We start from the raw sequence: 19,644 nt of genomic DNA, 5'->3' as shown, positions 1-19,644 counted from the left end.
TTTTGGTTTTGTTGATTGTTTCCTTTGCTTTGCAAAAGCCTTTTATCTTGATGAAGTCCCAATAGTTCATTTTTGCCCTTGCTTCCCTTGCCTTTGGCGATGTTTCTAGGAAGAAGTTGCTGCGGCTGAGGTTGAAGAGGTTGCTGCCTGTGTTCTCCTTTAGGATTTTGATGGACTCCTGTCTCACATTGAGGTCTTTCAACCATTTGGAGTCTATTTTTGTGTATGGTGTAAGGAAATGGCCCAGTTTCATTCTTCTGCATGTGGCGATCCAATTTTCCCAACACCATTTGTTGAAGAGACTGTCTTTTTTCCATTGGACATTCTTTCCTGCTTTGTCGAAGATGAGTTGACCATAGAGTTGAGGGTCCATTTCTGGGCTCTCTATTCTGTTCCATTGATCTATGTGTCTGTTTTTGTGCCAGTACCATACTGTCTTGATGATGACAGCTTTGTAATAGAGCTGGAAGTCCGGAATTGTGATGCCGCCAGCTTTGCTTTTCTTTTTCAATATTCCTCTGGCTATGCGGGGTCTTTTCTGGTTCCATACAAATTTTAGGATTATTTGTTCCATTTCTTTGAAAAGAGTGGATGGTATTTTGATGGGGAGCAGGTGAAGCTTTGCAGGGGCTGCCCTGTAGACTACCCTGAGCTGTTGGTTTGCACCAGCTTTTCTTGGATTACTTTCCTCAAGTGGGTACCCCTGTAGGCCCCTAAGGCCATTTGAGTTTTCAAGTCCTGCCCCCCAGTCATGACAAGGCCTCTCCTTTTATAGAAAAGAATGTCAGGTCCAGAAAGGCTAAGTAGCTTTCCCGAAGTTATACAGCATGCTACCTGTACAATCTCTCTTAGCCTCCATCTTTCTAAACAACCCCCACAGCACTTTGATCCCCACCCCGTGTCTCCAATTTCCTCCACCCCGGGGCTGGGAGTTTTAGTATACTTCCAGGGGCCTGGGTAATGATGCACAAGAAACCCTTGCAAAATGCGCCTTGTTCTTGGCCGGTGCCTGTGGCCACACATGCCGCGCCCTCTGCGTGTCACTGCACCCTCCGAATGGCACTGCCCTGGGGCCTGCATTCCTGATACTACCCTAAGACACCCACCCAAGCTCTCACCATCACCCTGAAATCCTTTGGTCTGGGAGATTTAGGTGCAGCCAAGCAAATAGGAGACCTTTCCTCATCTCTGCCAGAGAAATGAAGAACCATAAATAGAGCGTGGTGACCTGAGTGTGAGTGCCCACATTGCCTCTTAGAAGCTGCGATGCATTCGGCAAATCCCCTCACTCTTTGAGTGTCAGATTCCTCGTCTGAAAAATGGGAATAAGGATATTACCTCCCAACTCACGTAGTACAAGTCCTTTGATGTCAACACACAAAAAACTGTACTCCATATTTTCTGCAGGCCTGTATGTCTTAGTTTAAGTTTCCTTAGAAGCAGACCCTAGAAAAGGTGCCATGTGCATTTACTATTTAGTCTGTTTGGGAGAGGATCCCAGAAACCCCTGGGAGGAGAGTGGGGAAGTGAGTCAGAAGAGAAGGCGGCCAATAAAAGCGTGTTATCAAGCCAGTCACTACGGTGGGCACTGGGAGATCACTTCCGCTGGGAGCCCTGGGAGCCAGTGAGTATGCACGGCAGGGGAGGGAACTTGGGAGCCAGTGAGCATGCGCGGCAGGCGAGGGACTTGAGGTATTTATCCTCCTGCTCCTGTCAGTCACTGGTTGAAGGCTGCTCCTGCGGGATTTCTCTAGCACTTCCACTTAGCCAAGCTCAAGGGCGGAGCAGGTGCCAATGGCCACAGAGAAATCTCTCAGGCAAAGAAATACAGAGGCTGCCAGCCGGAGTGCTCTGAGACGGTAAAGGGCAGAGTGGTGGGTGGCGCACCGACAGATAGCCGTGCGTGCGTCCATAGGCATGTGAGTCAATGCAGAGGCAGCGGCGACCTGAGGGGGACGGGGTGGCCATGGAGAGCCTGTCAACGGAGTAATCCAAAGGCACCTTAGATCTATCTGTAAGGCTTTCCTTTTTAATAAGGACGATGTACTTACTGTCTCACCAGGTGATGGAAGGTAATTTAAAAAACAAAATACATACCCTCCAAAACAGAAAAGAAACTGAGACTCTGTCAAGTATAAAAAAGCAGCTGTCGAAAGGTCAGAACATGCGTTATTGCAGCTTCAAGGTTTCTATTTGTGGGGGACAGATTTGGGGGCAGCTGACCTTGGAGCATGATGGGAAATTAGAGTTAAATGTTGGCCCCCCCTGCCCTGTCTGAAGGGGGCAATCTCCACTCAGTTCCAGTCAAGGAGGGGCTTCATTCTTCTCCAAGCGGAGATGAAGAAACACGGATATCCCTTTCAGTTTAAACACACATTTATAACTTGTTTCAAATCAGGGCACCCAGGAAGCTGAAGGAGACTTCATTCAATTATTCAAGAATTTACCGAGCACCTACTGTGTCCTTGTTTTACACACTGAGATAGAGCAGTGCACAAAACAATCACTACCCTCATGTGTCTTACATTCCAAGGATGACAGATGATAAACAGATCCCTAGGTAATTTATTAGTGTTAGTTCAGGTCCTTTGAGAAGCAGACTCTCATCTCAGATTAAATATGCGAGAAATATATCAGCGTGAATGCATGTGGGGGCAACTAGGAGAGGCTAGGAGAGTCAGCACATGGCAAGGCATGTTGGACTCCAAATAAAGGAGAAAGGGAAGGAGGGAAGGAGGGCAGGAAGGAAGAAGTGAAGGAGAGGTGGAAGTATCTTAGACACCAGTGCAGCACCAAGGAAAGCTTGGCAAGGCTGTTGGAGAGCCCTTAGCCACAGCCTCCTGTCAGAGGTCCCACTGCTTCAATATCCCTGCCACATTCCATCACTGGCTGGAAACAGCCCATGGCAATAGTGATGATGGATGGCAGCTGGGGCCGTTGGTCAGTTCCACTCTCTGCTGTCGGAGATCCGAGAGGCCCATCTTCATGGCTGCCACATCAGCTGCGGGTAAAGCCATGAAGAATACAGCTGGGAAGGGCTAGAAAGTGATGGGAGCTGAGGGTGGGTGTTCCTATTCTTTTTTAAAGATTTTATTTATTTATTTGACAGAGAGAGACACAGCAAGAGAGGGAACACAAGCAGGGGGAGTGGGAGAGGGAGAAGCAGGCTTCCCACGGAGCAGGGAGCCTGATGAGGGGCTCGATGCCAGGTCCCTGGGATCATGACCTGAACCGAAGGCAGACGCTTAACGACTGAGCCACCTAGGCGCCCCGGGTGTTCCTATTCTTAACCAGGGTGATGAGGGAAGGCCTCTCGGAGCAAGTGAGATCTGCAAAGAGACTTGGGTGACGTGAAAGAGGCGTTTGGGGTGAAGAACATTCTAGAAAGTAGTATGTGCAATGGCCTGAGGTGGAAGCATGTTTGAGGAATTGAATAGAGAGAGGCTAGTGTGGCTGGAAAGGAAACATCAAAGGAGGATGGCAGGACTGCAGGGTTGGGGGAAGGCCAGATCATGGAGCCTTGTCAGCCACAGAGGGGTCTTGGGCTTTTATTCCAAGTGAGATGGGAGTCCCAGGAGTTGTTAAGCAGAGGAGGCATATGACCTGATTTATATTTTAAAAGGCTTGCTGGTCTATAAGAGGCAGAATGGGGATTCAAACCCGGCTCTTTGTGACATCAAATTGCATCCTATAGGTTCCCAAACTTGCCTGCCACGTGCTTACCTTAGAGATAAAATTATTCTAAGGAGGTTCACAATTGCTCTTGAATTCTGGACCTGGAGGTAACAACGAACATGCTAGGAATTGACTACATGTTTAGAACAAGTAGTTGACACACATGTATGTCAGAACCAGCCCTCTGGCTGAGTCAGGCGAATGACCAGAGGACTTGAGTTCCTCTTCAGCATGTTGCTCTGTCACTTGCTGTTGTGTAAACCAGGGCACAATGCTCACCCTCTCCGGGGTTGCTGTCCACCTGTATAATGAAGGTCTCTCCAACCCCTTCCTGTTTGCAAAGTCCAAGTTCTGAGCTCTTTGATCAGAAAGAAGCTGAGGGTCAGGAAAGGGGAGAGATGAGGAGTCAGGGGTGAGCCCCACATGTCCATTAGGAATAACAGTCACTTGGGGTGTTTAGGTGGTTCATTGAGAAAACAGTCAGGGAACCAGAGGAGGGGGATCCGTAGGGCTCTGCACACCTGGAAACTCTTCCGGAAACTGTCCCTGATGGGGGAAGACATTTTCTCCACCTCCATGGCTGAGCTGTACTGAGAGGGGAAAGTTCCTCTAATTGGACAGTCTTGAGCCCTGGGCCCCTGGAGGTCTACCTTCCTGAACTTCCTGTTTGGGTTCCTCATCCTCATCATGCAGTTCCCCACTGTAGCCTCTGGGGTTGACCCCAGTGGAGGATGAGAGGCAAGACAGCTGGTTTCTCATTCTACCTGCCACTGACCACCTGGGAAACCTCTCTGTCGTGGATTTCCATTTCCCCATCTGTAAAATGGGCTCTTAATTCTGGTCCTGCTGATTTCAGCCAAGTATGGTCAGGCCTGTAGAAGGTTGAACACAGTATATTTACTCCACAAATGTATAGGGAGGGCTTAATACATGCCAGACACTTTCTAAGCATGGCGTCAGTGCCATCAGCTTCTTGGGGTCCATATTCCATATCTCCTCACCTATTCTAATGGATCTAGTACCCTCTTCTCATCCATCAGAACCTACTATCTATGAAGTCTTTGCCATAAGCCATTTACACTTAGGTATGAATTACAATCCCTGGTAAGAATTTCCTCTGCATTGGGCAACACTCTTTGATGTTTAAGGAGGGCAGAAGTCCAACTCAAACTGGCCCATGTAGGAGAGGGAGATTATTGGGAAGTCCACAAACACATCCGCTTCAGGAAGGGCTGCAATGAAGGGCTTGCGAATCTGTGTTTCTCCATTTCTTGGTTCTGCTTTGCAACTCTTTTCCAGCCAAAAGCCAATGGATGACTCTTAATGTCCAGGATGGAGTCACGTGTCTACCTCTGCTTCTGTTACTATAACTCTGCTTGGTCAGACTTGGTCACAGACACCCCCCACGCCCACACACACACCTACAGACAGAAGTTGAAGTCAGTTCTACCCCAATCCATGAAATGAGGATGAGAGAGAGGTGGTTCCCAAAGGAGGACTGGGGAGCTGTTCTCGGAAAAAGGGGGAGCAGAGATTATGCAGGAAAGAACAATCATCCAACATCTTGCTTCATATTTGGATAAACTGAGGCTCACACAGTGAGCTTATGGCAGAGGCGAAACCAGAATCCAGCGCTCCTCAGCCCCAGCCCTCACAGGCCTCTGCTTGAGCCAAAAAGCTCCTTGAAAACCATCTTCGGCCCACTCCACAGGATGCCCAGGCAGCACCCTGGCCTCTCCCCCTTGAGTTTCACTCCGAGCATGCAGGAGGAGTCCCTGAGGCTCCACAGCCTGCATGGTGACCGTGGGAAGCACCCAGGGCAAATAAACTGACCTTTCTCATTTCCCTTCCGTGTAACGCCTGCAGAAGCTGAGGGGGCAAGGAGCGGGTTTCAGTTTCCAGGAGCTTCGCAGTGATCTGAGGAAGTGTCTTTGCCAGGGTCCAGCAGTTCTAAGCTAGTCTGGGACCAGGCAAGCAACTTCTGCTCTCAGAGCCTGGTTCTGAGTCACATTAGACAAGAATCATGTGTTCAGAGGTTTTAAAAAGCTTTTCACATCCCTGTCACCCAGGACCTCAGGCCATGCCTGAGAAGCAAGGGCCTCCTACTTCACAGGGCAGAAAATGCAGCTCAGGGGAAGTGACCTACCGAAGGTTACACAGCCAGCCAGTGGCAGAACCAGGATCGAAACCCAAGTATTCTGACCCCAAGTCCAACCCTCACTCCACTACATTAGTGGATCTCACATTTTAGGGTGTATAAGAAGCTCCTGAAGAATTATGAGAAATGCAGATTCCAGGCCCTCATCCCCAGAGATTCTGCTTCATTCAGTCCCAATTGTAGCCCAGGGATATGCAAGAAGCAGTGAGGACTATTTGGGTGCAAGCAGTAAAAATCCGATTCAAACTATCTTAGACAAAATTGAGAATTTATTTGCTCATAAACTGGAAAAATCCTGAGGTTGGCAAGTTTCAGGCATCACTGGATCCAGGTGTTCATACATGTCTTCAAGAATCACTCTGTCTCCATTGCTCAGCTCTGCTGACCTCTGTGATGGCTTCACACTAAGACCGTGCCTCCCTTCATGATGTGAGAACGACTCCCAAGTGCTCCAGTTCCCTACATCTACACCTACACCTACATCAGCTTATTCTTATAGAAATAGAGTGCCTTTTTCCTCATTTTCCCAGCAAAATCCCAGGGCCAATTCTGATGGCCTCAGTTGGGATCACACTCATACCTATAACTGAATCAACCACTGCTGGTTGTCAGGGGGACGTGGAATCCTGATTGGCCAGACCTGTATCAAGTTGTCAATCCCTAAAGGCAAGGGAGGGGTTAGCCTTCGAAAGCTCCTTGCATTGTGTGGAAGAAGGCTGATTTCTCAAGGAAAATCCAGGTGCTGTTATCAGAAGTGGGATGGATGCTGAGGAAGCAAGAGTAAATAGTGTTCACTGCTTCTCAACTAGAATGATCACACAAATCATCTGGACCTTGTTGAAATGCACATTCTGATTGGGGGCAGGCTGTGATTCTGCATTTCTTTTTTTTTTTTTTAAGATTTTATTTATTTATTTATTTATTTGGGGGGAGGGAGGAGGAGCAGAGAGGAAGGGAAAGGGAGGGGGAAAGAATCTTCAGTAGACTCCTTGCTGAGCATGACCCAGATGCAGGGCTAATCTCTCAACCCTGAGATCATGACCTGAGCTGAAACCAAGAGTCGGACACTTAACCAACCGAGCCACCCAGGTGACCCTTTGGAACATTCTTGACTTTGACTAAAATCCTCCCCATTCTTCAAAACCCAAATGTTATCCTGCTGTTCATTATTATAAACAGGTTGCTTTTTCTATGAACATATTAACATACACATGTTAGTAGGAGAACCCAGATGTATTCATTTTACAAAAATGGCTTGATATTATATATCTTTTGAATTTTTTTTAAGATTTTATTTATTTATTTGACAGAGAGAGATACAGCGAGAGAAGGCACACAAGCAGGTGGAGTGGGAGAGGGAGAAGCAGGCTTCCCGCTGAGCAGGGAGCCCAATGTGGGGCTCGATCCCAGGACCCTGGGATCATGACCTGAGCCGAAGGCGGACGCTTAACGACTGAGCCACCCAGGCATCCCTGAAGTTTGTTTTTTTACTCATTAAGTGTCTTGGCGATCTTTGCACGGCTTTGACTGTCTTTGCCAAAATGTAACAGCTTCTTTGTGACTTTGGAACATAATTCTGTATGTTCAGTCTTCCCTTTTCAACTCAGTCCCTGGAACAGGAACCATGTCCTGATGCTTTTATTTTGGACTGATTACAGGCTCTGGGCATGCATTTATTCACTAATTGTGATTTAAGCTCCTACTATGTGCCAGGGAGATGCTAAGCCAAGCACTGAGGGACACAGGCAGGAGTAGGACCAGCCTCTGCTGTGCTGCAATGATGTAGACCTTCTGTGTCTACACTGTTGCGTTCAGCAGCTCCCAGCCACAGGTTGGCTATTGAGCACCTGAAACATGATGAGTCCTAAGGGAGATGGGCTATACCTCTAACATACACACTGGGATTGGAAGACTTGGTGTGCAAAAAACAAGTATAAAGTATCTCATTGGTAATTTTTTTAACATTTAAAAATGTCATTTATTATTTTTATTTTTAAGTAGACTCTCGGCCCAATGTGGGGCTTGAACTCACGACCCCAAGATCAAGAGTCGCACACTCTACTCACGGAGCCAGCCAGGTGCTCCTTAATTGATAATTTTTACACTGAGTACATGTTAAAAATTTTTGACATGTTAGGGAAAATAAATGTACCTTAAAATTAGTTCACTTATTTCTATTTACCTGGAAAAATATGTCTGTAGAAATTTTTAAATTATATACATGGCTCCCATTACATTTCCAGGTCTGGTGGTCACAAAAATGAGCATGTCTGAGGCCACGCCATGCCAAGCAGTGGAACAGTTCTCCTGGTTTAGGGGGACAGTCACATTTTATACAAATTTGACTCCTGCCAGTATATAACTTTTTTAAAATCATATTTTACTGTGCAAAAATTGAACTAATGGGAACTCCCTATTTTCAAAAGTCAACTTCTTGGGGCGCCTGGGTAGCTCAGTCAGTTAAGCATCTGACTCTTGATCTCAGCTCACGTCTTGATGTCAGGATTGGGAGTTCAAGCCCCACGCTCGGCTTCAGGCCTACTTAAAATAAATTAATTAATTAATAAAATAAAATAAAATACAAATAAAGAGTTAACTTCTTAAGTGTTGCTGTATCTCTAAATTCCTGGGTCAGAGGAATTGCAGTCTGTGTTTGCTTTATCCTCCAGGGCAGGTCCATGTTTGCTAGTAAACAGAATTGGTTATGGTTAACATTTCTATAGTGTTTGCTGTGTGCCAGGAACCTTTACATTTTTCAACTCATTCCGTGCTCACCACCACCCTGTGCGGTAGAACCCCAGCGTCCTTTCTCAGAGGTGGCCTTGGATCATGCATCAACATGAGGACAGCAGAGTCCCGTCGCTCAGGACCCTGTGCCCCTCTTGAATATGTAAATTGTTGGTATAAGTGATACTCAGTAGGTGCTCAGAGAAGCAGAAGGAGCTGCCTTGCATCACACAGCAGTGTCCTTCCCAACACATTCTTATATAATCAAAAAAATATGAAATGTAATATGATTGTATGCCATACAGAACCACACAATATGCTGTCTTATTTCCAGAACTGTAATACCCATTTATCACAAGTCAAAGAGAGGTGTTTTAAATGCATATAAGTACATTATAAAGCAGTGATTAATTGTGATAATTTTTCAAATTAATGATCCAGCACTCTGGGAGTCTGAAGAAGTTCCTTATTTTATTCACAACGGGCAAATGAAGCAGAAACCGCTTAAGTCTTGAAGTGGTAAATTGTTGCCAATTCCCACAAGGACAGACAAAAACATCCTTGTGAATAAAAAGAATCTTTTAAAAAAATAACTCCCCTAAGCCTAGAAATATGTATTTTTTTTTCTTAAACCACAAACATGTGTTTAACAAGATAAGAAAACTGAGTTCTGATTTAGAAGAGAATTACAATTGTGTAGAGCTGAGGAAAAACAATTACTCTCTCATGTGGCTGCTTGTGGCTCATCTTCTCAGCAAGTACATGTGAGCATTTTGAGAGAGGAAATAAAACATTTCTGCCACTTTTGCAATTAAGTTTTGACTCTGAACTGAATAAACATGTTTTCTTTAAGTATCTTTAAATTTCATGAACCCATCGACAAAGTCTGTCAGCTTTACCTCCAAAATGTCCCCCTGAATCTGTCCATTGCTTACCTCCCTGGTGGTCACCACCCCTGGGCCAGGCCACCAGGATCTCATGCCTGGACCCCTGCGGTGGACCAGGTTCCCTGCCCTGCCTCCTAGAGTCCCTACTCCACCCAGCAGCCATTATTTGAAATGCAAATGAATCCCATCATTCTCCTGCCTAAAACTTTCCAGGTTTCCCATCATCTTTAGAATCAAATCCAGATTCCTCCTTGGCTGTAAAAGATGTGGCAGCCTTGTCCCAAACCACACTCCTCTTCCCTGCCTGTGACCTCCAGCCACACCAGCCTCCTTTTAGTACCTCATTCTCTCCAAGCACATTCCAGCCTCAGGGCCTTTGCTCTTGCTGTTCCCTCTGCCTGGAACACTGTTCCCTCACTGTGTTACATGACAGGCTCCTTTGTGCCATTTGGGTACCAGGTCTGACGTCACCTCCTCAGAGAAGCCTTCCCCAATCACCCTGTCTAAAAAAGCCCTGCAATGTTGTTTCCTATCACATCCTTGATGATTGTCCTCACACTTTTCACTAACTAAACTTATCTTGTTATGTATTTTTTACCTGTTTATTGTCTGTGTCTCCCATTCATCCCCAGGGTGAGCTCCATAACGGCATGAACTGGCTTATCTTATTCATGGTGTAGAAGAGTGCTCAGTAAGTGTTTACTGAGTAAACAAAGGAATGAATGACCAAATAAACTTATGAGAGAAAGAAGGAAGAAAGAAAAAGAGAGGGAGGGAGGAAGGAAACTATTATAAGGCAGTTATAAAATGATACAAGGAAGATGATGCCTTGACTATTATTTAGCTAGATTGTTTGAGCCATATTATGTGACCTCATCTTGGTCATTTAATATAAAATGGTAATTTATTACATGATAGTATAGTTTCACTTTACTGTTTGCTCTGAGTCCCACGCTGTGCTAAGTATTTCCCTGCCTACATGTTTTCTCATCCTTCCAACACCCTGCGAGTATGTTGTATTATTATTATCCCCACTTTGCTGATGAGGAACTGAGACTGAGGAGTAGGGTGAGTGATGAGTGAGGTGTTGGTGGGGTGGAGGGGTAAAGTGTCAACTCAAGGCTTTCTGATCCCAGAACCTGTGGTAACTACCACCCACTCTGCTCCAAGGCTCTGCATGTTGAATTTTGATCATCCTCATGATTTATTCTCTGAATAAACTCCCTATTGCAGGGGTCCTTGGTAGCATGACTATGACAACTTGTCAGCTCTGTGTGGGTATGTGGCAGACAAGGATGTGGGGAAGCCCAGAGGTGGCAAGGGTGGACTGAGTGGGCTTGGCAGGGGCGGTGGGTGGGGAGGGGTAGGGGGAGACAGGGTAGGGGAGAGGGAGCCAGCCTGAGGGCAGGGGACCTGGAACCCAGCATCTAGGACTCCCTGTGTGGGGCTCTGGGCAAGCCAAGCTCACTTCCCTTATCTCTGATGCAGGATGGGGTGCATGAAGTCCAAATTCCTCCAGGACAGAGGCAAGGTCTCAAAAACCGAGTCCAGCACCAACCCACACAGCCCTGTGTATGTGCCAGATCCCACGTCTGCAAGCAAGCGGGTGAGTGGGGGCAAGAAAGGGGTTTGGCCGCCTGAGGGGCTGCCCCATGCTGTCCCAAATTGCCCTAACAGCCTCCTGTTTTCCCAGCCGTCAGCAGGGTATGTTTGGGGTGACGTGGAGCTGGCCCGTCACCAACAGTGTGCCCTATCTCTCTGGAATACATCTGCACCAAGGACCTGGGGCAATGACATCACTCCTCCTTGTCTGGCTGCCCAGGCCTTGGCCCCTCCGCCCAGGCTCCAGGGACCAGGTCCTGGTGGGCAGGGCAGAAGCCCCGAGCCTGGGCAGTAGCACGAGCAGTGCTGAGAGTAGTCAGTGACCTGACCAGTAACAACAACAGTCGAAGTAGTGATGGTAATGGTAGTATTAGTGCTATAGCAATAACCATAGTAACAATTGTAACAGCAAGATCTGCGGGAGTATAATGGCAAACGCAGGTGCAGTTAATGGCAAGCGCAGGTGCAGTTAATGGCAAGCGCAGGTGCAGTAAGTAAGAGAAGTAGTCACGCCAGTAGAGGTATTTGCTTACTTATCCTCTACTTACTCGGGGCTCACGACGGATCACGCACTGTCCTAAGTGCTCTATGGTTATCAACACCTTAAAGCCTCACGGTAATCCTAGGTCTCAATTTTTATTACACAGGTGAGACACAGAGTTTAATAACGTGCTGAAGGCCGTACGGGTAGTGAGGGGTAGCGTCAGGATTCAAACTTGGGCCGTGCAAGTGCCAAAGTACCAGGGGTTGGAGCAGGAGAAACAGAGGCGGAAGGCAAATGCTAATGAGGAACCGCAATCAGGGCGGTACTCGTGGTGATAATGGGGGTCACAGTTGCCACAGCGGCAGGGCCCCTGGGACTGCAGTCGTGAGAGTGATAGAAGAGAGGCTGTGGCAGCAACAGTAACAGAACCAGGAGTGGTGGTGACGGTACTATAGTTGCAGGAATGGCTGTAATAATCGGCTATCCTCTAGGCACTGGGGCGAGGCGCTTCTATACCGTTAGTCCTCACCAAAAGCTGTGAGGCAACAGTTACGCCACTGTGACTGTGACTAAGGCTCAAAGAGGTGAAATGCCTCCCCGGGGCCACACAGCTGGGAACAGCAGAACTGGGTCTTTCTTTCTTTCTTTCTTTCTTTTTTTAAAGATTTTATTTATTTATTTGACAGAGAGAGACACAGTGAGAGAGGGAACACAAGCAGGGGGAGTGGGAGAGGGAGAAGCAGGCTCCCCGCTGAGCAGGGAGCCTGATGCGGAACTCAATCCCAGGACCCTGGGATCATGACCTGAGCCGAAGGCAGCCGCTTAACCGACTGAGCCACCCAGGCGCCCAGAACTGGGTCTTTCTAACCCCGAGGCTAGGGTGCTCTCTCCTTCCAGGGCAGGCCCTTAGAAAGTTCTTCCTCAGATTGAAAGGAGGCCTATTGTCTCATAACCCTGACCCCTTGTTCCCAAACCTACCCCTTAGTCCCGCACCAAATACAGCCACTCCCTTTGCCCCAGGACAACCACTAGAGAATGAAGGCAAAGATCTTATCCCAACCCACCCATTCCTTCCAAATCATCTTTTCACACGACATGGGTTCCTGGCCTCTCTCCATTCTGCTTGCCCTTCTCCAGGCATGATGTCTAGAACAGGGTTAATTTTGGGAATGGGGGGGGGAGCAGTGGAATTGTCACCTCCCTCCCTCTGACACTTGACCTCTATTAATACATCCTGAGATGATATGAGCTTCTCACACCAGTGATGTCCTGAACTGACATCCTAAACCCTTAGTCACTCATAGATGTGTTCTCTCTCCTAACCTGCATGGCCCTGGGCCCTTTCTGTGGCCAGGGCTCCAGGTTCTCCAAGGCCTTCTTAGCTTGACACCAGTAGGAAACAGAGGGTTTTCTCCCACCAGTTTTTGGTTGTCTTCTGAGCATCATATTTAAGGGATGCTCTTATCAGCCATTTGTCGTTCTCCTGCAGGGCATTAGTTCAGTGGTAAGTTAGTAAGTGTTCCTCAGAGAAAGGGTTCCCAGGCCAAATCAGTTTACAAAATACTGGACAAAACAGGCTCCTTCCCTGTGGGAGTCCTCAGAGCTTTATGAATCTTAATGGGCTTTGTGGATCTCCCCCCAAAAAGACAAACTTCTCATTGTTTCCCATACCTGTTTCTCTAAGTTTACTTAAGTGTGCAACATGCAAACACATTCCCCTTGAAAAGAAAAATCACAAATTACAGTGAAAGCTACAGTTTCTTCTGACCAATGTCCTGCTCACACACATAGAGTTTGTGTCCACAGAACGTATTTAGGATGTGTGTGTGTTCTCTATGGATCGTGTTTCTCATTCTGAAGAACTAGCTTTGTTCACTCAACAGTGTATCTTTAAGGCCTAGTTGTGCTGGGAATGAAGCTCCACTTCCCTGAGGGCTGCTGGATCACCACGTGTAGGCATCAGATCCCTTCTGGATGATCACTTAGGGTCCTTCATATACATAATGGAGGCTTTATGCATGGAACATGTTGGTAGACCTACAGCTTCTTCAAACATATCTTAGAAAACACTGACCTGGACCAACCCCCTCACATATGTCAAGGGAGGCCCCCAGTATGTCCAAGGCCAAGGCCACAACCCAAGAGACCTGGATCTTTGTGGTGTCCCTCATGGGCTCTGTGACCTCACATATGTCCCCAGCCCTCTCAAATCCTCCTCCCATGACACACAGGGCTGAGATGAGATACTCTTGGGTGTCCGTTTTGACACAGACCTTCTGTGGCTCCCCACACACTATTAGATTCATCCCCTTCTCCCATTTCTTCCCCACAGCATCCTGACAACAGCAACAACAACCCACCAGGGTCCACAGATGGTAAGTATTTGGCAAACGTAATGTGGTGAAGTCTTGTGTCATGTAGAGGGTTAGGTTAGGTGCTTCGAGATTAAGGCAAAAATCCCAAACAGTCAAAATCACCCTTGCAAATCTTTTAAATTGCTCCCAAAGTACTTTGTACAGGCTATTTTGTTTCTATTACACTGTCTACTAATGCAAACCTTTAGCTTTAAACTCTAGAATCGCACCCCACATGGCAAAATCCTTATTTATACCATGAAACAGACATGTCAGTGGGTCCAGGGCTGGGTGCCAGTTGTTGGGATAGAAAACACCCAGAACCGTGGTGGTGCTCAGATAAAGCCTCACCATCCCACGTGTCTCTCTCCCAGCAGGTCCTGATGACATCGTTGTGATTGCCCTTTATGATTATGAGGCCATTCACCATGAAGACCTCAGTTTCCAGAAGGGAGATCAGATGGTGGTCCTGGAAGAGTGAGTCTCTATCCCACTCCTAAGTCATAGCTACCTCCAATACTCAATCATGCTCTCTTTTGTGTGTCAATAAAGAACACACATAGACTATCTTATACTAGAGGGTAAATGGCTGATAAGAATCATAATAGAGGATGAAGGGTTTGCTGTTAACCTGGACGAGAGCCACAACAAAGGAGCTTGTGTACTTACTAGCAGTGCACATCCAGGCAACAGTGAACAGGTGAAAGTACTTTCTCAGGGAGGCCTTCCTCGGGCTCCTGTAATTAAACTACAGGTTTATCTGTAGACCAGACCTTCGGAGGTACCTTTGCATTCACAGATCTCTGGATCTCGAAGTTTCCTACCTCCAGTCCCCTATAGTCTTCACCCTCCATGTAGTGTCACTGTGTGCTGGGGCTCAAGAATGGGAGTGGTTATGCTTGGTCACACCACTCTCTGTGGCTGTTAGCCCAAATGAGTCTGCCATGGGCACAGGACCCCATACCCTAAGTATGGACCACTGCAAGTCCGGGGGAAGAGTGGGGCCAGAGGCCTAGGGCTGTGGGCTATGAATGCAGGGACGGGGCTTGATTCTAGACCCTCGGATGCACAGTGGGGACTGTTATAAAGATCCCTACCCTAATGATGGAGTGCGTGCTGGGGGCTGGGACCGTGGTGACCCTGCCTCTTACCCTATCTGCTTCCTGGGTTTGGGGGGGAGGTATTCTAGGCCAAGGATGGGGGGCCCAGGAGGACCAGGGGATTCCCTCTGCTCCCTGACTCCTTTGCTCTCTCCTGTCCTCAGGTCTGGGGACTGGTGGAAGGCTCGATCCCTGGCCACCCGGAAAGAAGGCTATATCCCAAGCAACTACGTTGCCCGCGTTGACTCTCTGGAGACAGAGGAGTAAGTATTCCATTTTTCCTGCCCCACAGAAGGAAGTATGAGCAAAATCCGGTTTGTTCCTGCCTCGGGGCTCTGGCACTCACTGTCTCCCCTGCATGACACACTCTTCCTAGGGGTCTGCTCTTGCCTGGCTCTTTCTCACCCTTCAGGTCTCAGGCCACCGCCCTAAGGCGGATCCCCTGTGGGGATCTCTCATGGAGACCTGTTTTGTTCCCTTCTGAACACTTCTCGCTAGCAAGAACAATCTTGTTTCTGTGGTTGCTCACACCTTCACTGCCTGTGTCCCCCACTAGGTGGGAGCATTTGAGGACAGGGACCTTGTCTGTCTGCCAGGGCATCCTCAGCACAGGCCGGCCTGCAGTAGGTGCTCAATACATATTTGTTGACTGAAGGATATGGTCACACCAAAGAGGGTCTTCTGAGAGGCGAGCCAGCCCACACCTGGTCAGCCATCCCTCATTTGGTTCATTCAGTAAATATGTGCCCGCCCATCACCAAGCCCTGTGCCAGACAGGGGACTACCCGTGCCCTCAGAGAGCTCCCTGTAACACGGCAGGCTAGGCTGCAGGTTCTCCTCTGTGTCTAGGTTGACTCTGAAAACATAAACAGTTATAGGGCATTCATGCATCCGTCCCATCACCCAACAGACATTTGTTGAGCACCCAGCAGCCCTGTTCCAGGGACACAAGGTGACCCAGGATTGCTCCCTGGGGATGTTCACAGCGTGGTGGGCGAGATTGGCCAAGCTACGGGGCGATGACAGATCCCGTTCACAAGCAGCCATTCAAAAAGTTAAGAAATGGCGGTCCCTATAGTTTTCTCTCTTCTTCCTCCTCCCTCTGGCTCAATGGTGTTGAGGGTTTGAAATGCTGACCTATTAAAAATTAAAATGTTTGGGCTTTCCCCATCTTAAAGTCATGCCCTTCTTAGTGCACATGAAACCTCTTTGCTATGTGAAGTTGGCCCCTCTGTGGCGGTGAGGAAGGCCCCTCTCCCACCTCTGATCCTGGACCACCCCCTAACACACCCCCTACACGCGGCAGGCGGGGCTTGGTTCCTTCTTACTCGTTCTAGGCTTTCTCTTGGGGCATCCAGTGCTCTGCTCCCAGACTCCAGGATCTGAACACTCACAGAATGCCCACACCCCACCTTTCCCAGCAGCCTTAGAGGAGGCACCTGCTGGTGGTACTCCTCAAGGCAGCATTCTTGCTAAATGGAAAAGGCAGGGTGCAGACAACATGTATCATGGGCTATCATTTGTGAACAAAGGTCATTTCTCGGTCTTGAGTACATCACCATCACCTGGAGGGCTGGTTAAAATGCTGGTTTCTGGGCCCTGCTCCTCAACTGTCTGATTCATAATTTGCATTTCTAACAAGTTCTCAGGTGAGGCTGATGCTGCTGGTCCAGGGACTCACCTTGAAAACCACTGACCTAAATAGACATCGGGCTTGCCGAGTGCACTCACGGTTCTTGAGTCTGCATCAAGGAGCCGCCAGCAGAGGGTGCCTTGGGGGAGGGTGGGCAGGGCATTGGAAAGGAAGGGGGGGGTGGGGAGGAATCTTCCTCCCCCTCCCTGAAGTAGACAACACTTTGTTTCAAAATGCAAATAGTGGGGAAGGACATAGAACAGAGTGAAAAGTCTTCCTTCCACCCTATCCCCAACCAGCCACTTCCCTCCCCAGAAGCAACCAGTTTCTTATGAGTCTTCCCAAATGCTTAATACTTGCATAAGAAAATACATATATCTCCCTTTATTTTACACCAGTGGCAGTTACTACACACACCGTCCTGCACCTTCCTTGTACAGGCTCAGTGTCCATCATGCAGACGCCCTACCGTCCCCTCTTAGTGGTCACTGAAACCGCTTCCAGTCCTGGGCTATAGTGACTCTCCTTGTGTATCTGTCATTTCTTCCTTGTGCAAAATCCCTGGGACAACTTCCCAGGGGTGGGATTGCCAGGGAGACAGCTCTTACCATGTACCCCGTTATATTGCTTGAATATTTCACCATAGCACAAATCAGTTCAAAAATGAAAGCAGGGAAGGCAGGTGGGCAGTGTCCCATGGTGACGAAGAGTGTGGGTTCCAGAGTTAGATCGCCTGGACTTGAATCCTGCCTCCACTACTTCCTAGCTATATGACACCAGTCAAGTAACTTGCTCTCTCTGTTCCTCAGTTTCCCCATCTATAAAATGGGGATAATAAGGGCCATAATTCCATACAGTTGTTGGGTGGATAACAAGAACTTGATGAGTGTTAGCTGTCTTTCTCCCCTAGTTGATACAGAGGAAACAGAGGCCCAAAGAGGGAGAGTGACTTGCTCAAGGTCACATAGCAGATTTGTGGCAGGTGCAACCCAGCTGACCTTAGGTCTGGGACGTTTTCCATTACAGCACACGAACCACTCCTCACCCTGCTGAGGGTAGGAATGGATTTGGCTGCTGCTGCAGCTTGGGCTTTTCCACTCAACATCCCAAACATTCAGGGAGAAAAATGAAAAGGTCCAAGTATAAAATTATTGAAATCTCACATTTTAGCTTGAAAATTCATGTTGACTTTGTATTCAACTTTGTACACACAGAAGAGGATACATTGTAAAGTTTACAAAGTTCAGGCCCCCACTCCCATGGACGTCTGAGACCCTGAGAGGATGCTCATGTGTACCTCTGAAATTGGCAAAAGCAAGATTTTGACCACAGTTGGTTAAGACTGCTGTATCTTACCAGTCAGTTTTTCTATCCATCACCATATCCCTCACATTGGGTGGCAATGAAATGACCCATGGGCATTTTGTATTGTAATGCTGTACTCTTTTTCTCTAAAAAAAAGTTTTTTCTTCTTCTTCTTTTTTTTTTTTACAGTTTTTTTTGGGGGAAATCTTTCTTTTGGCATTATTTTTCTTAAAGAAAGCTCCCCAAACTGCATAAGTTTCCATCTCAGCAAACTGAATTCACTCCTGGTAAAATGTCTGTTTCCGTATCAAAAGAATGGTTATTTTTCCCAAAAGAATCTTGTGGGAAAATCGATGCTACAGGAAGCCAGGCTCTCAGTCTCTTGGTGCCCGGTGTGAACGGGGCAGGACCCCCTACCCCAGGTTCACACGCTGCTCCCGCCCCTCTCCACCAGGTGGTTCTTCAAGGACATCAGCCGGAAGGATGCAGAGCGCCAACTCCTGGCCCCGGGCAACGTGCTGGGCTCCTTCCTGATCCGGGACAGCGAGACCACCAAAGGTGATGCCAGCCTTGCCCACCCTGCCCCACCCTGCAGGGGTACCTTAGGCATGACTGGCCACCACTCTCCTTCTGCAAATGCCCCGGGAGGGCTGAGCCACTCACCCAGCCCACCAGACTGCCAACTTTTCTCTTGCCCTTTGCTCGAGCCTGGTTTATGTGTCCTCAGCCTCTGTAGTTCCTGGTTGGGTACCTGGACGTAGGCCCAAGTGGTTGTGGACCCCGAAAAACAATATTCTGTTGAAGCTTGACCTTCACTAGCTTATATTACTTAAAATACCCATCACAGTATATCTTGTCCAGAAGCCTGATTCCCCCTCCTTCCATAAGGAAGGGGTAGACCAGGCCGCCGGAAGAGCCCCAGGCCAGCCTCCTCTGAGACTCTGCTTAAACTGGCTCTTTTGATGTTTTTTGGAAGTTTTCATGTTGGCGAACTACTTCCTGAAATTCCTGTGCTGTGACGGGGGCTTTCTGCTGGGTTGTCACCCAGGAAGGAAGAACAGTACCCAAAAACATCACATAAACTAGCATCCGTTGAGGCTAATTTTTCCAAAGGAATGGATGTCAAGAAGGAGTCTCATGATTTCAGACTTCACACATGGGGTGCACCTTAACTAATATGTTTGGTCTCAAAGCTGCTTGGCTCAGATTAAGCAAGTAAATTGCATAAAGTGTGACCTCGCAGTATCCTGAGCAGTTTGGGGGACATCCATCAAAGGCATCTGCGTGGCCTTCTTCTCTACCCCTAGATATCCAAATTGGTCAAGCCCGAACATGGTAGGATAATGCCACTCGCCATCACTGTTTCAGGCCAGTGCATATTTAGGCTTTATTTCCTCCCACGCAACCGGCCCCCTTCAAGCCTCAGGGCAAGGGAAATAGGACAAAAAAGGCAAAGCTATACACAGTCCCCAGCTTCTCTCCAGCTGCTCCCAGGACAGCTGGGGGATTGACTGAGTTGGTCCATCCTGAAGATAGTGGCTGGGGAGACGAGAAACCACCCCAGCCCTGAAGGGCAGGAAGGTGAGCCTGGTTCACTCTCACAGGTCCCCCCAGACGGAGGACCCGAGGGGCCAGTTTAGCCAGTTTAATAAAACTGGCACCGTGAGTGCCCTGAATCCCATCCTGCTGCTTCTCAGATTCTACCCCACCCCCATCTAG

At 48.1% G+C, this 19,644-nt stretch overlaps 1 protein-coding gene across 4 annotated transcripts in view; it reads left to right on the top strand.

Moving 5' to 3' along the window:
- The window catches only part of HCK (HCK proto-oncogene, Src family tyrosine kinase), a 40,218-nt gene that overhangs the window by 5,830 nt on the left and 14,744 nt on the right, over window positions 1-19,644 (top strand). For 2 of the 4 annotated variants that reach the window (XM_035006053.1, XM_035006051.1), the window contains exons 2-6: window positions 10,936-11,053; window positions 13,866-13,908; window positions 14,262-14,364; window positions 15,152-15,250; window positions 18,380-18,483. In XM_035006053.1, coding sequence (XP_034861944.1) covers window positions 10,937-11,053; window positions 13,866-13,908; window positions 14,262-14,364; window positions 15,152-15,250; window positions 18,380-18,483 — 466 coding nt within the window. In that variant the 5' untranslated portion in view covers window position 10,936. Of the gene's footprint in view, window positions 1-10,079; window positions 10,139-10,935; window positions 11,054-13,865; window positions 13,909-14,261; window positions 14,365-15,151; window positions 15,251-18,379; window positions 18,484-19,644 lie in introns of those variants that run through there. The other 2 variants (XM_035006052.1, XM_035006054.1) reach the window with 2 other exon arrangements.

The sequence above is a fragment of the Mirounga leonina genome, unplaced genomic scaffold, assembly GCF_011800145.1.
Source record: "Mirounga leonina isolate KUSES-001 unplaced genomic scaffold, KU_Mleo_1.0 Mir_150, whole genome shotgun sequence".
Lineage (NCBI taxonomy): Eukaryota > Metazoa > Chordata > Mammalia > Carnivora > Phocidae > Mirounga > Mirounga leonina.
This window is presented reverse-complemented; position numbering and strand designations above follow the sequence as displayed.